Genomic DNA, 16,600 nt, shown 5'->3' with positions numbered 1-16,600 from the left:
AGATTCTGAGGCTTTTACACAGAGGAGAGGACAGTGTGGCTCGTGGTTTAATTACACTATTGTTTCTGCAACATACACCAAGTAAGAGATCCCATGGAACAAGAATTAATGGGTTTGTTCCTCTCCAAATGAGGTGAATGATAACTGGATGCAATGGGGGGGGGGGGGGGAACCAGTTCGGAATAACTACTAAAGTCCTCGAATGGCCCTGTCATTGAGTCCTCTAGTCCACCTCAGAGTTACAGACACAATCTCACTCAGGAACACACATTCTCTCACAGAAGACAGCTGCTGCCAGAAGCACAAGCTTCCCCAGCCACTGTGATATTATACCAAGTTGGTGGCTGAGGAACTTACACAAAGTCTTAAAAAGCTGAACCTGGCCAGGTAAAAAGACATGTACTTAAGAATGAGAAGACTTAAATTCTAGACTCAGCTGCTACTAGGCTCCACTCCTTCTCATTCAGGACTCACTTAAATGTCACCTCTGTGAAGTTACCCAGAACCCCACCCCAAGCAGGCTCCTCCATGTTTTCACAACATTATATACTTCTTAGGATCGGGAAGCTACACTGCCATCTTTTATTTATTTGCCTTTGGCTTCTAGAGGGTAGGAAAGTGACCTGTGCTGGGAGCTTCTAGAGGACAGGAAAGTGATCTATCTCTACCATGTCAGTACCCAGCCCAGTGCTTAACACACAGTAAGCAAGTTCTCAAAAAAGGTCTGTTCAGTGGGAGACCTTGTACACTGTCTCTATATCATCTGACCAGGTCCTTCCTATCATTAAAGCTCTCTTCAATTCATCTAGAGAAGTGACATTTTTTTGGAATGTCCTTTGGCTAAAGATTTCTAGGTTCCATTCTGTCAGAGTCTGAGGGAAGTGCATGGATTCCTTTGAGTCTGATCAGAAGGTGATTTCTAAGGCTCTTTATCAGACCATTTAACTACATGTCAAGCCTCTGTGGGCTTTGGCACAGATCGCAGGTCTCTGGTCTCAGCAGATGTTTCTGTTTTTACCTTGTGCCTGCTCAGGGCATTGATTTTGGTATGCACGACAACTGGTTCTCTGTATTCTTTCCTACGAATTACCAAGGCAATGCTACTTTCCAGATTGACCAACTAGTCCCTGTTACTGTCTCCAGGAAATAATTTCTAACAAAATTAACAATCAATAAAAATCAGTAACTCTATTGACTATAATGATTAATGACAGTCTTTACTAATAAAAGCTGAAAGTTGTGAAGTTACTGTTTTCTTTCCTGGAAGTAAATGATGCATGTGTTTATATATACATATTGTTATTGTTGTTCTGTGCCGTTGAGTCAATTTCAACTCACAGCAACACCATGTGACAGAGTAGAACTGTTCCATAGGGTTTTCTAGGTTGCAATCTTTACAGGAGCAGATGGCCAGGTCTTTCTCCCTTGGGCCAGCTGGGTGGGTTTGAACTGCCAACCTTTCAGTTAGCAGCCAAGTGCATAACCACTGCACCGCCAGGACTCCTTTTATACATACATACATAGATACAAAAATATTTCAAAACCATATCTACTAAATTTTAGAAAGAGTTCTTAGTCTATATTTAACTCAAGAAAATCATGATTCTCCCTGATTAACATTCAAAGTTGGGAAGCAAACAGAATAAAAAATTGAAACATGTAATCTGATTTATGTGACTCTAAAGCTTCAAATGCTTATGGATGAAAAATCCCTCAGGAAGAGCAACGTGGAAATTCTAGGCCTTTGTTTTTCCAAGCACAGAATTCACCCTCCCATAAAAGAAAGAGAATTATCCACTACATTAGGTAAAAACACAACCTCCTCCCCCCATTGTCTCCAACATAATGCCTAAGACCCTCTGCTTATGGAGGCATGGAGGACCTGCAGGACCTTTTGACAGTTTGCCCTTTTCCCCAATTCCACCTCAAAATATTTCGCAGACCTCCCTGCTTCCGAAACTGGCTGTGTATGCCAGCCACAGCGAAATGCTGGCCGGTCTTCAAATGCTTCATGCACCTGCACTTCACTGTGCCTGTACACAGGCTACCCCCTGGAAAGGTACCGTGTTCAGCAAACTCCTCGCCATATGTACTTCATGACCCACTCAAATGCTACCTAACGCATGAAGCCTGTTCACGCTCTAAGAGAACGCAGTCACTTTGTTGCTGAGTATCCACTATGCAGAGCACCAAACTAGGCAATGTTTATATGACAATTAGATCTTTATCTGAATTTACACAAATTGCTACCACTGTTAAACAGTTTAAAGATAAACAATTTCAATCTGATCACAGCTGGTATGGCCCGCTTTAATGGAGGCGTCACAGGTAAAAAGATCGAAGTCCACTTTGCTGTCCCTTTGATATTTTAAAGAAGTAAATATATATTCAACACCGAAAATCAAAAGCTAAGAGTGAAAGGTATTTCACTGGTTGTTTTCTGAATGCCCAATGCCACTGTCATCTAGAGGGGAAAAGTGGAGGCTGAGGACACGTGAACCTCCTTTTAAAGCAGGGTAACCATATTGTTTGACTCATTCAAAGAATATTTAGACGTTCAGGCTCAAAGGCGGTGAACAGTAGCAGTGACTGCACGGGATCCTGTGAGAAATGCAAGAGTTTAAGGCAGTGTTGAAGTTTCAATAAATGGTAGATATTTTTAGCCCTGTGACATATAAAACGTTCCCCAAAATTTCATCAATATATAGCTGATAGGAAGAAAAGCAGTCAGGAAAATAATGGGTGGGTGAGTGGGGAGAAAGCAAGGAGGAAAGGAACTTCACAAATGGCATTACAGTTAAGAAAAGACACTACCAAATGCCTACCTCTCTCCAGTTGTAAAATAGTAGCAAGTTTTAAAATTACAAGTGTTTTTTTTCCTCTGCTGAACATATTTTATTTATGTACAAGGGCCTTGAAACTGTTAGAATTTTGGGTTTATAAACTACTTCAAGTTTCACACCCAAACTTCCCCCATAAACTGAAGACAGTTGATGGGCCCAAGCAAACTGAAGAAAAGAAATGAAGCCAGATAAAAAGGAGATCAGGCTCTTACCACAGCAAAGAAAGGGTTTATTAACAGGGATCCAAGATAACTGTAAGGAGCCCTGGTGACACAATGGTTAAGCACTTGGCTGCTAACCAAAAGGTCGGTGGTTAGAACCCACCAGCCGTTACGAGGGAGAAAAGACCTGGTGATCTGTTCCTGTAAAGATTACAGCCAAGAAAATCCTATGGGGCAGTTCTCCTCTGTCACAGAGGGCTGCTATGAGTTGGAACTGACCTGATGGCACACAACAGCAAGACTGCTGTCCCGCTCACAGTAATGACATCTCAAGTTCACTGTCACTCACAGTTCTAGTTGCCATACTTCCTTTTGGCTTTCAGGGGAGCACACAAATGTGCAGCAATAGCAGAAACTATGTACAACACAGATCACCATTTCAGACTTGCTCTTCCCTTCACATAACATGTAGTTCCACAAGAACTGCTACTGGCATAACAATCTTTTCTGATAAGTTAAGCTCAGCCTTCCTGAAGTATCTCACTAATCCTCCCTGCTAGAACAACAAGCATAATATGTGAAGAAATCTTCTGCTAAAGTTTCATTAAACTTGAGAATGGCATGAAAAAATAACAGGAGAGGAAACATTAAGTTGTAAGAGACTTTAGCAATATAGTCTCTTTCTCTATTTCAAAATAGGATAAGACCAGCAAAATGTAATTTATAATTTAAAAAGTGTCATTAGGCACCATATAAATATAAAGCACTATGCTGAGTATTGGGGAAAAAACATGAATAAACCAACCCCAGCCTCTGGCTGGAGAATTCTAGTCCTAATTTAATCTCTGACCCACAATTCACATCCTCAGGATGTGTCTCCATTTCTCCTTTAGAAAGTGTTTAAATAGTGCTTAGATACTTATTGTCATGATTTACATTTTATTTATACTTTGTACTAATCTGATTTCTAGATTATGTTGTTGTTTGGTGCCTTCGAATCAATTCCAATTTATAGCAACCCCATGTGACAGAGCAGCACTTCCCCATAGGGTTTTCTCTGCTGTAATCTTTACTGAAGCAGATCACCAGGTCTTTCTCTCATACAGCCACTGAGTCGGTTCCAACCACCAACCTTTTGGTTAGTTGCCAAGCACTTAACCGTCTGAACCACCAGTGCTCCTTGGTAGTGCTTAAATACGAAAATTAAAAAAATATATATATATATAATTACTATTTGTCAAGCACCATCTTTTTAAGAATCTAAGATTTCTGGAAGGTTCTTCTGTGGCAAAAATGAAAAAGACATGGGCCTTACGGACAGAAAGATCTGGGTTCCTTTCCTAGCTTTACCACGTCACTATCTGCATGACCTTAACCTTGCGAGTCTCTATTTTCTCACCTGTGAAATGGAGAGAATCTTTCATAATACTGTAGGCGGGCTAGTGTCATAGACTGAATTGTTGTTGTTGTTCTTGTTGTTAGGTGCTGCTGAGTCAGTTCCAACTCATAGTGCCCTGTAGACAACAGAAGGAAACACTGCCCGGTACTGCGCCATCCTCGCAATCATTGTTATGCTTAAGCCCATTGTTTTAGCCACTGTGTGACTGAATAGTGTCCCCCAAAAATATGTGTCAACTTGGCTAGGCTGTGATTCCCAGTATTATGTGGTTGTCTTCCATTTTGTGATCAGATGTAATTTTCCTGCGTGTTGTAAATTCTAATCTCTGCCTGTGGTTAATGAGGCAAGATTAGGTTATGTTAAAGAGGATTAGGGCAGGATACAACACCCTTACTCAGGTCACAGCCCTGATCCCTGGGGTGTGGCCTGCATCACCTTTTATTTAACAACAGGTGAAAGGAGAGAAGCAAGCAGAGAGATGGGGACCTCATATCACCAAGAAAGAAGAGCCGGGAGCAGAGCGTGTCCTTTGGTCCTGGGATCCCTGCATTGAAAAGTTCCTAGACAAGGGGAAGATTGATGACAAGGACCTTCCGCCAGGGCCAACAGAGAGAGATAGCCTTTCCCTGGAGCTGGAGCGCTGAACTCGGACTTCTAGCCTCCTAAACTTAAACTATGAGAGAATAAATTTCTGTTTGTTAAAGCCATTCACTTGTGGTATTTCTTTTATAGTGGCACTAGATAATGAAAACAGCTAGTATATAGATTATATCGAGATACAGTCTGTATCTATGAATCAACTGATAGATAATTCGGTACAGAATATTTGTGCCACAGATGGTATTGCTACTATTTTTTATCAACACCACTAATAATATCTTTACTGCCCAAATATTGAAAGCATGGATAACATCATCTAACCACAGGACAAATGAGGACAAGATATGTGAGAATCAGTGGCAATCTGGGCACATGGCAGTAACATGAATGAGTCAAAGTGAGAAACAAAGATAGAATTTAGTAAGGACAGGTCTTACAACAGTCATGCATGACCATCAGACTGCACATGAACCAACAGCGACTGAGCGTAAGGGTCCACCCTACCTAGTTCCCTGTCACAAAATCCTCATACTACTCATTGCTCCCAGTCTCCTGCTTCTGAGCCCCATGCTTGCTTGAAGATTTGCTCTGCATTTGCACCCACCTGCCTCCTAGACACCTCTGAATAACCTGTATCATAAATTTACAAAGTTGATATAAAAAAAAAATCAACGTATCAGTGAGGAACTAGGACATATTATGTTGTTGGATAGAAAAATTCAACATACAGGCCATTAATTCTTCCTAGGATAATCTATAAATTTAATGTGATCACAAGAAAAGCATTGACTGGATTTTTCTTTTTTAACTATATAAGCCAATCTCAAGTTTACAGGTGACAACAAACAAGCAAGAGTAGCCAGAAAAACTCTAAAAAGGAAAAGCAATGGGGCTACTAGATATTAAAATATATTATCAAATATTACCATTAGCCCTATTAGATACTAAGGAGCCCTGATGGCGCAGTGATTAAGCATTCTGCTACTAACCAAAAGGTCAGCAGTTCAAATCCACCAGCCACTCCTTGGAAACCCCATGAGACAATTTTACTCTGTCCTATAGGGTTGCTATGAGTTGGAATTGACTCGACAACAATGGGTTTGTTTTTTCAGGGGGGATTAGATATTAAAATGTATTATTATGCCACATTGTGTTACTGAAGCCTGAATGGAAAGACCACTAGATCAGAAAAGAAAGTTCACAAACATGCCAAATACAAATAGGATTTTTTTTCTATGAAAAGGACTTCAGTGGAAGATGGATGATTCAAAAAATGATAGTGGGATGACCAAGTAACCTTACCTCACATCTTATAAACAAAACATACAAGACAGCAACTTCCAGACTGATCAAAGATTTAAAATGTGAAAAATTAAAAATTTCAATAAACTCAGTGGGGTGGCTTTCATAAACTTGATAACACACAAAGAAGTCATTAAAGAAATAAAACAAAAATCTATGCTGAGAATTTCTCACCTATTAGATGAACACATATAATAATGACAAAAAAAAGAGATCACACTAGTGGAGAAAACACAGGAATATATCCATCTATGTAGTTAGTGGGAGTGTAAATTTGGTACAGTTTTGTAGCTCTACGGGGAGCAATTTGGCAACACCTATTAAAATTACAAATGTATATATTCTTCAACTAGAGATTCCACCCCAGGGCACTTTTTTATTACACAAGTATGATATTCTGTACATACAAGAACAGCCAATGCACCTTGTTTGTAAAAGAAAAGAACTGGAAAACACCTAAATGTTCATCAATAAAGAAGTGGTAAAATACATTAGGGTATATCCACACAATGAAATACTATATAGCTGTTACCTGAGAAGGAGGCCCTTTGTATTGATTTGGAAAGATCTCTAAGGTATATGGTTGAGTTTAAAAAGCAAGGCACAGAGCAGTACACCTATCTGTTTTGTTTAAAAAAAAAAAAAAATCAGGAAATACATGTCATTGCTTGTTTATGCATAAACTGCCTAGAAGATATATAAAATACCAGTTGCATTAGTTGCCCCTGGACAGAGAAACTCGGAGGGGGTTAACGGAGGGAGAATGACTTACATTTTACTGTATACCCCTTTGTCCCATGTATGTGTATTACCTATTTAAAAATAAACGTAAAAAAAAATTAACTATTAAAAAAACAGGTATAGACTGTCCTTAGAAAAAAGGTGCTATGGTAGAATGTAGAGAAGAAGCAGTAAATTTTCTTCAAAATCTATCACCCTCCCCTCAGCTACTTTGCAGGGTCACTCCTAAAATGTAGTCTCCGAGCCTGGCCAAGAAAGGCCCCCAAAAGCTCTTCAGCACCTGCCTTGCTTCCTCATGAGTAAGAACACATCTTCTTTATGTATTTCTTCAGAAATACTGATCAAAAAAAGATGGCTAGGTTTTCACAAAATTTACACATTGCCTTTGAATCACAGATGAAACTAAACAACTGGTCTAGAAACTAAAACTGAACAACTGGATAGAGATTTTTAACAGATGTTGGAAAGTCCTTTACATACTACTTCATTTTTTGCCTTGGTAGCGTAGCTGATAGAAGGTGAAAACAGAAAAGATGAGAATGTCTTCTGCAAATAACAACTTTTAGTATTCTCCACTCACACTGCAAGTATTCGTTACTGGATACAAGTTCATGCGCAGTGCAAGCTTTACCCAAAAGGAACAAGTCCACACCATGCAGGACAATCCCAAGATGAACTCTCACCAAAATCCTGACTGGCTACCAAGTGGTGTTTTTATTATTTCTAGAGTTAGTAGCTGCATCATGCAAGCTGGGAAACAGTGATTAAGAAACAGCATCGTTTGTAGGCTGTGAAAAACCTCAAAGGCCAGGAAGCAGATTCTTTGAAGGCTAGACTCAGGGAAGCCCTGATTAAATGTATGCTTTTCAGGGGGAAAAAAGGCTAACGTTTCAAAATCTTAAAGCAATCTTCTTAATCTCATCCCAATTACTTGATTGCTTAGAGCCAAAAAGGGTAAAATTATGACAACTCTGATACTGGCAAGTTTTACTATGTTTCATGGACAACAGGCTATACCCGAAGCTCTAACCCACAAGCAACTGTGGGCCAATGGCTATAAGCAACCCACTGGTCAAAGGATGGAAACCCTGGTGGCGTAGTGGTTAAGTGCTATGGCTGCTAACCCAAGGGTCGGCAGTTTGAATCCGCCAGGTGCTCCTTGGAAACTCTATGGGGCCGTTCTACTCTGTCCTATAGGGTTGCTATGAGTCAGAATCGACTCGACGGCACTGGGTTTGGTTTTTAGTCAAAGGATGCGGCTTCACCACTGAGAGAAACACAAAGTCTGTGCCTACCAATGCTGATCTGAGGCTACCATTTCCTCATAAGGGGGCGGACCATTTTCATTTACTCCAAAAGCAATTTGGTCATTTATTCCCACCAGCACAGTCTACATATACACTGACCCCAAAAAAAAAAAAATCCCATGAACATGGCTGGATGTGAAATGTTTTCTTTCCTCTTGTGAATCCTTATACCCAAATGATCAAAATCTGACTGTAAACTTTGCACCTAGGAGGCACAAAAATTTTTTTAAATAAAGAATAGTTGGACTGTGACAGGTCTTCTGCTAAACAATTTATTGTTGGAAATTTAACTTCTCTCGAAACTCAAGGTTCAGTGCTGGGTAATAAAGGCATGCAACCAAGTCACCAGCCTCCTCAAGCTGGACACGAGGCATGCCTTGGTTACGGAGAACACATAATTAGTAGTTACAGATTTCCATGCCAACAAACCAATGATTAACAAGGATGATTAGAGTATGAATGGAACCAAGGCACAAGCTTTCAGCCTTTTTGATGCTGACTCAAAAGCCACAAGCACACGCATTTCCCCAGCAATGGCTGGTTCGTACCAATGGACTTCTGTTGCTTGGATCGCTCACGTTCCTGGATTGTAGACTTCGGAAGAAGTGGAGTAAGTCCCCGGGACTTTGTAGGTCTCATGTAGCCTTTCATTGGTTCTGTCATCCTGCTTTTATTTTCCTTCTTCCCTTCTCCCAATGCCACAGGTTCAGATATTTCTGCTCTTTTCAGAGGTGCCTCCAAGATCTTATCTTTGGGTTTTGGAAGTTCAAGACCCTTGGGAGCAGTCACTACCAACTCATCTACCATTCCAGAAGGAGTATCTTCAACTTTGCCATGTAAGAAATCTGACTGGAGGTCTGGTGTTGCCGAGGAAGCATATTCCAACTCTGTGATATCACAAGCCAGACTCATTTCTTTCAATTTATCCTTTTTACTTTTTGCAGGCAGAAGAGTTATATCCACCCCCTTATTCAAACTATCTGAGTCCCTGGAATCTCTACATTCATTATTTTGGTCCTCACAGAAACTGGGCTTTTGTGTTTTGTCTCCCAGTAAATCAGGAATCTGAGCTGGAACAGACCCTTCCTCGGTCTCTTTTTCTTTTTTCACTGGGTATGCTGGAAAATTACCCCTATCTGCATATGCTTCTAGGACTCTGACTTCTCCTGGTAGGCTGTGGTCTTCTGGTGCTCTAGGAAGGAAGTGCCCTTTTGCTGGCACTGTGGTTTTCTCTGTTAAATCCTCAGATGCATCACTGTGCACTGACTCAGGTTTTCCTACTACATGCCCTCCATTTATTTCTTCTTCATTTTTCATAGGATGAGCAAGCTCACCTTTACTCTTACAATAGTTATCTCCATGGCTGTCAACTGTTTCTATGGCTGCTGGGAAAATCAGAGCAACTCCTATGTTTGTACAAGGCATAACAGCAGTGGGAGCCTTGGGTCCTTCTTGACCTGAGACTCCATCTTTGCTGCAGTTGTCTACTACTAATAATTTGGAAATCTGGGCTGAGGCTGCCGCTTGCTCACTTTCTGCCAAAGTATCTGGAAAGGAATCACCTTCTTTTACTACTTGAGGAGGAGAAATGGGCAGTTTTTCACAGGTTGCTGATTCCATAGCCTCCAGAGGGGCTGACTTACTCATCAACTCTGGTGGTGTTCTGGGGCAGGTAAATGTAATATTTCTATTTTCATCCACATAGCCTAGTCCTTCAATTCTGTGGTCCCCTGTGGTTTCCATGGGAACATGTATTTTTGTTACATCTATCTTATTCTCCAGAATGTGCTTCTTGGGGAAATTATTTTTAACCTTTTGACTTTTTCCATCATCACTCTTTTTATTTGGTTTGTCAGCCACTGCAGTGTGTCCCGGAGCTGCATCTGTCTTACTCTCCTCAGGCAGTACTAAAGGAACAAATTCTACCCCCTGGATTTGGTCTTGGCAGCCCACATCTGTCACTGTGGCTGCTGGCTGAGTAACAGCACAATCCTTGACTGTGCTTGTTTTGTTCTCCGACAAAGCCCCAAGCTCAAAAGAACTACCCTCAGCATTTCTACCCTTTCTGTCAACTAATTCCACTGTGGGTGTACTGGATATATCTGAGAACAAAGGATCATGTATTTTGGGGAAACCAAGTCCTAACTCCTCATTTTTACGGGGACTGCTACCAGCAGCCTCATAACTACCTACAAAAGGTGGACTGAAGATTTCTGCCTTGTTCTCCATTCTAGCAGGCTGTGTGGAATAACTATTTTTAAACTTTTTGTTTTTGCCGTCATTGCCTCTCTTTTTAGGCTTTTCAGAAATCCAGGGAGCTGCCTCAGAATCCATCCAAGGACACTTTCCTTCCTTGCTCTGGTTACTGACACTCTTATCTATGGCTACGGCTCCTCTTTCTGTGCTATAACCAGAAATTTGAGTCACGCCTGACTGATTTCCCAAAGGAATCAATGACACCATAGGGTTAATATTCTCCTTAGGCTCTCCCATCACCACTGCCTCAGTGAGATCAGTCATGGTCCCTGGTTGCTCTGAAGAATCTAGCCCTAGCTCCTCATTCTTAGCCGCAGTAGTCATTCCTTCTGCTTTTAGGGCTGGCTCACTTAGCACAAGATCAGCCATGTTGTCCTTCTGGCTGTCTAGAGGAACTGACAGTTCAGGTCTTGCTCTCACTTTCCCAGAATTTGCTCTCATCTTCCCAGAACTTCCCCTTCCCTTTCTGTTCTTGCCATCACCTACCATTCCCTTAAATGGTTCACTCCCCAGCTCAAGGACCTGACCTAACACCTTGCCCTGCAGCTGCTCAGAAACAAAGACACTGATCTCTTGCTTTTGCTTGGAAAAAGCCTCCTTTTTTCGTTCTTTAACCTCGTCAGCTCCCTCAGAAAACTCTTTCTGTGTGATATTCTGCAGTTCAGGCACTTTACTTTCATCATCCCCTTCTTTGAGAATACTTCCTAATGGATTACTTGCTGTTAAAGTAGGTATTAAATTAGGCAGGTCTTTTGCTGTAGTGGGTCTTGAAACACTACCCTTACCCTCTTGGTTCAAAACAGGAAAGCAACCCTCTTTGGGTCTGATCTCCAAAGGATCTTCTACATGGTGTGCAGAAATTTCTGAAAGGGGTCCTTTCAGATTGAGAGAGTCTATTTCCTGGCTTTTAGGTACAGGAATCTTCAGCTGGGGTATAGGCTGTAGTCTGTATTCACTTTGCTGCAGCGATTTCTTGTCTTGGCTCAGTGGTACTGACTTGTTACCTTTGACTTCTGATTCCGCTCTCAGCCTGGGCTGAGAATTTACTTCAGTTTTCAAGGGTTCTTCTGAAGAATACAAAGGAACTTTGAGACTCTCTGAGACAAAGTTCTCAGCTACCAGCTTGACTGCTCTGGAGTCAACTACACATTCCTTTTCCAAATTTTCTCTGGATACAGGTCCATATTCTGTGCCTACGGTAGCAGACTGGCTGGGAAGAACACCTGATTTTTGTGGGACAGTTGCAAAAGAATGTCTTTTAGGCTCATCTGCATTGTCCTCATCCCAAAGACCCCCTGCCCGAGGTTGAGAATATCTCTTTTGCTTTGGTTTCTTCTTTTTTTTCTTCATCATCATTGGTGTGCTTTCTACATTCCAGGTCTCCCTGCCAACGTCCCTCTGTGGTTCAAAGAAGTCAACATGAATAGTTTTTCTCTGGTTCCCAGGCTCGCCACAGGGAGACGAACCAGAGACCCAACCCAACTCAGACAAAGAGCAGGGGCCCAGCCTGGGATCAAGAGTCTTCTGTGGAGGACGGCCTCCCAGCAGCTCAGGAGGGACCCTGGCAGGCTTGGGCCGGACTGACTTGCGGTCACTGGTTCTGCAAACTTGTTTGGCTTGTGTGGTAGGGGTACCTGCAATACATGAAGTTGGCTAAAATTCCAAACAAAAAACTCCTCGTTATTGTTGCTTTAAAAAAAAAAAAAAAAAAAAATCAAATTTAGTGACTCATTTAAATAGCCCATTTTTACCACTCCACATACTAATTTGTTTAAAAAAAGTTTCCCTCCCTCAACTAAACATTTCTCACACTTAACTGGGATTACTAAATTATATAGATCATCACCTCAGATAAAGCTTTTTCTCAAATATGTTTACAACTTAAGGAACGAAATTCAAACTGACGTCTTCTCATCTGTATATGTAAGTACTTACTGCCTAAAAACTCAACTTTTATATTTGTCATCATTTTTGATAGGTACATAGTCTCAATTCTGTAACAACATGGTAAGCCTCTAGAGGCTATCTTCCAAGTCTTTACATTCCAGTAGACCTCAGCGTTTAAAATAAAGCAACATGCCTTGTCTCTTTTTGATGACATTTATTAACTGACTGAATAAAATATACATGATTTTGGACAGGATTTACAATTCTGAGAGTCTGTCACCAACATTATTTTAGATACTTGTCAACTAACAAGATCAATTCTGGGAAGCAGACCAGAAGACCAGACTTATTCTACTACGCACACACACAAAACACACACAGACACAGACAGACAGACAGACAGACACACACACTCTGAATTAGTATTCTGGCCAATAAAAAATTCTCATCATCCCAGATCGAGAGCATCCTACTTTGAAAGACAAATGCTTTACATTTCAAGTTCTGTTCCTAGGCTAGATGCACGTTCCAAAAAAGAAAAAGAAATATACTTAAGGTCACACAGGCTAGCTAACGAATTACAACAGTTAGGATGAACTCCCCTGGAAAAGATTTTAGGAAGCCACCTGGTCCCACCTCCTCCCGCCAGGCAAGTCCATGCAGTGTGGATCCAAGATCCCAGAAAGTGTCTCACTAAGTGCAACCCCATGACAGTTCCTGTCAACTCTGACCCAGGGAACTGATTTCAAAGAACCTTAAAATATTTAAATAGTACCTTTTGTTGTTGTCCTTACCCCTCCAAAGTTCTTGCCTCTATCTCAGGTCAATCATTGTTTCTCTCAAACACCTGCTAGGCCACAGCAACCCACAGCATTTATAACAGTTATTTGGCAATCAATCAGCAGCAACCTGGTGCCATCTCCTATACTATTTTATTCAACTATTATGGAAATCTTTGATTTCAGAGTTCATGCTTCATGCTTCTCTTTTCACACAGACTATAACAACCCAAGGGCAAGGACCAGGGCTTAAATATCTATGTGCCTTAGTGTGGTGCATTGTGCACACAATAAACACTCAATAAATTTATATTAATATATTGAGGGTCACTATTTGGTTAAAACAACACTAAAAACAAAACAAAACAAAACGTTTATTTAGCTCCTTTTTTTTTTTTTATTAGATGGTAGATAATGTGTGATGCACTAGGAATTCTAAGTGAAGTAAGTCATGGCCCCTGCCCTCAAGGAGTTGACATTCTAATCAGACACAGAAAAGTAAATAAAGAATCATAATGTTGACAATCATATGCACATGCTTCTGGCTTACCATTAAAAAAATGTAATCTTAAAGTTCATAGAATAACAGAACTTTAGGTCAGAAAGCACCTTAGCACAATGCTTCTCAAGCTTTAATATATGTAAGAATTATCTGGGGATCTTGTTAAGATGCAGTTTATGATTCAGAAAGTCTGAGGCATTTCTAACAAGTTCCCAGGAATATGCAGGTGTTGTCGGGCCATGGAATACGCTATAACTAGCAAGAATTCAGAGAACATTTTGACCAATTAATTCATCTTGTAAGTGAGTGAACCAATACCACACAGGACAGAATAGAAAACAGCTAAGCTGGATAAAAATATAGGTGTCCTAAGTTGATCTAGTGGTAATTTTTAAATATGCAATAAGTGGACTTATCTAAGGGACTTCATAACACTACTGCCGATTACCACCACATAATCAGAGACAATGTCTACTGCCACCACCCACTGCTCCCAGTTTAAGTTGTTTTTAAGTCCATTTTGTTTTCCTAACTTACCTGAGGTCTCTGAAGAAAGTTCATTAGGCTGACTATTGATTTGTTTCTTTTGCTCTAGTTTCTCTAACGCAGAATCCTCATCTGTTGGCACACGGTACTTTTGGCCCAAGGGTGTGACAGGTTCTAAAAGTAACAGTAAAAAACCACACAAGTTTCAGAAACAAACTATTTCTGAAACTACTTCTCTGCCTGCCAGAAACTGGAGACAGTAATAGTGTTTGAAGAATTCTGCTGTAATAGGCAGCAGAGAAATGGGGTGGTAGCTGGGAAGTAGACTAGGGAGGGCTTTTTGCTTTGCTTTAAAGATGGGAAAAACAACAGATGCTTGTATGTTGGTGGGAATGATTCAATGACAAGGAAAAACTGGTAAGAGGCCAGAAAGGGAACAGTTAAGGCAATATATTTGAGTAGGCAAGAGGAGATGGGCACGTGTATAAAACACCCTTAATTAGGAGCAGGGACAATTCACTTATAGTAACAGAAGAGAAGGCAGAGTTTGTGGGTACAGATACAAGTAATTGGGTAGATGAGGTAGTGAGAGTTTGTGGATGTTTTCTTCTATTGCTTCAATTATCTGTAAGAGAAATAAGATCAGCAGAGAAAAAGATGGACAAAGTTTTAGAGGCTGGAGACAAAGGTGAGAAAAAGTTGTCTAAGAGAATGGGAATGTGAATAGACTTCCAAGGTACAGTGTGTGACTGCCTTTATTTACCTGGAACGATGACTATCCATTATTCTTTTGGAGACTACCTGTAGATAGAAACATGGAGAGCAAGCATAAACCCTTACCTGGTGAAATCCTGGAAGCAGGTGCAACTGACTGCCCCTCATTCTGGAGAGATTCTAACTGGGAATCCTCACTTATTCCTTCCTGTGTCCATGCAATTTCCATGTCCTGAACTGGAGCTGGTGTCACCTCTGCTTTTGAGGGTGGTGCAACATCCTTGGTTGGAGTCAAGTTGCTGGCCTGGGTCACATCTGTTCCAGAGGGCAGAGCCACATCCGTAGGCAGGGCTACCTCTGTTTTTGGAGGCAGAGGCACATCCTTGACCACAGCTACCTCTTCTGGGAGCAGAGCAACATCCTTGACTGGGGCCACCTCTGTTTCTGAGGATGGAGCCACATCCTTGACTGGAGGCACCTCTGTTTCTGAGGATGGAGCCACATCCTTGACTGGGGTCACCTCTGTTTCTGGGGATGGAGCCACATCCTTGACTGACGTCACCTCTGTTTCTGGGGATGGGGCCACATCCTTGACTAGGGCCACCTCTGTTTCTGGAGGCAGAGCCATACCCTTGGCCAAGGTCATCTCTGTTTCTGGGAATACAGCCACACCTTTGTCGAGAGCTACCTCTGTTTCTGGGGATGGAGTCACAACCTTGACTGGGGCCTCCTCTGCTTTTGGCGGCAGAGCCATATCCTTGACCAAGGTCACCTCTGCTTCTGCGGGTGAAGTCTCATCCTTGGTTAGGACTACCTTGGTTTCTGGGGGCAGTGCCACATCCCTGGCAAGAGCCACCTCTGTCCCTGGAGACAGGGACAACTCCTTGGCCAGGGATATTTCTGTGGATGTTACATTGTCCTTAGCCACTGACACCTCTATTTCTGAGAGTGATACCATTCCCTCAGCTGAGGCCAAATCCATTTTAATAGGTGGTGCCACCTCTGTTTCTTTTAACAGTGTCAAATCCTTGCCCAGGGTTACCTCTGTTTCTGTGGATAGTACGGTGTCCTTGTCCAAAGATGCATTTGCTTCTGTGGGCAAGACAATATCCTTGGCTAGGACCACCTCTGTTTCTTTGGGTAGTACCATGTCCTTGACTAGAGCCAAATCTGATTCAATGAAAGGTTCTGTGTCCTTGGCCAGTGCCACATCTGATCTGGTGGATGGTTCCATGTCTTCAGCGAATGCCATCTCTGTTTCTCTAGATGGCAGTATTTCCAGTACTTCTGTGGGTATCCTCTCTCTTGCTGATGCCATTTCTACCTCCTTGGCTGGCTCTAAGGAAAATAAGTTAGAAATTTAGGACCCATCACTATCTACTGCAAACTCTGCATTCAAAGCTTACTTTCTTAAGCACAGGAGTATCTTGCTTTTGTAACCATAACACCCTAAACATAACTAAGAAGCTGTCCAATTAATGAATTTCTGCCAACTGTTTGATATCCCAATACTCAAAAAAATAGGATACTGCAGGGAAGAAAAGCAAAGGAGAAGGAAAATATGGGTTTAAAAAAAAAAATAAGTACATGATTAGTATTAGAAAGGGAACCTTGTGAGGCAGC

The 16,600-nt window shown here is 41.4% G+C and overlaps 1 protein-coding gene across 1 annotated transcript in view; it reads right to left on the bottom strand.

Moving 5' to 3' along the window:
* The window catches only part of MAP4 (microtubule associated protein 4), a 199,284-nt gene that overhangs the window by 36,712 nt on the left and 145,972 nt on the right, over nt 1-16,600 (bottom strand). Inside the window, 4 exon segments of the mRNA XM_064274613.1 lie at nt 2,982-3,008; nt 8,902-12,243; nt 14,315-14,437; nt 15,104-16,315. Coding sequence (XP_064130683.1) covers nt 2,982-3,008; nt 8,902-12,243; nt 14,315-14,437; nt 15,104-16,315 — 4,704 coding nt within the window.

Source organism: Loxodonta africana, chromosome 22 (genome assembly GCF_030014295.1).
Source record: "Loxodonta africana isolate mLoxAfr1 chromosome 22, mLoxAfr1.hap2, whole genome shotgun sequence".
Taxonomy (NCBI): Eukaryota; Metazoa; Chordata; class Mammalia; order Proboscidea; family Elephantidae; genus Loxodonta; species Loxodonta africana.
This window is presented reverse-complemented; position numbering and strand designations above follow the sequence as displayed.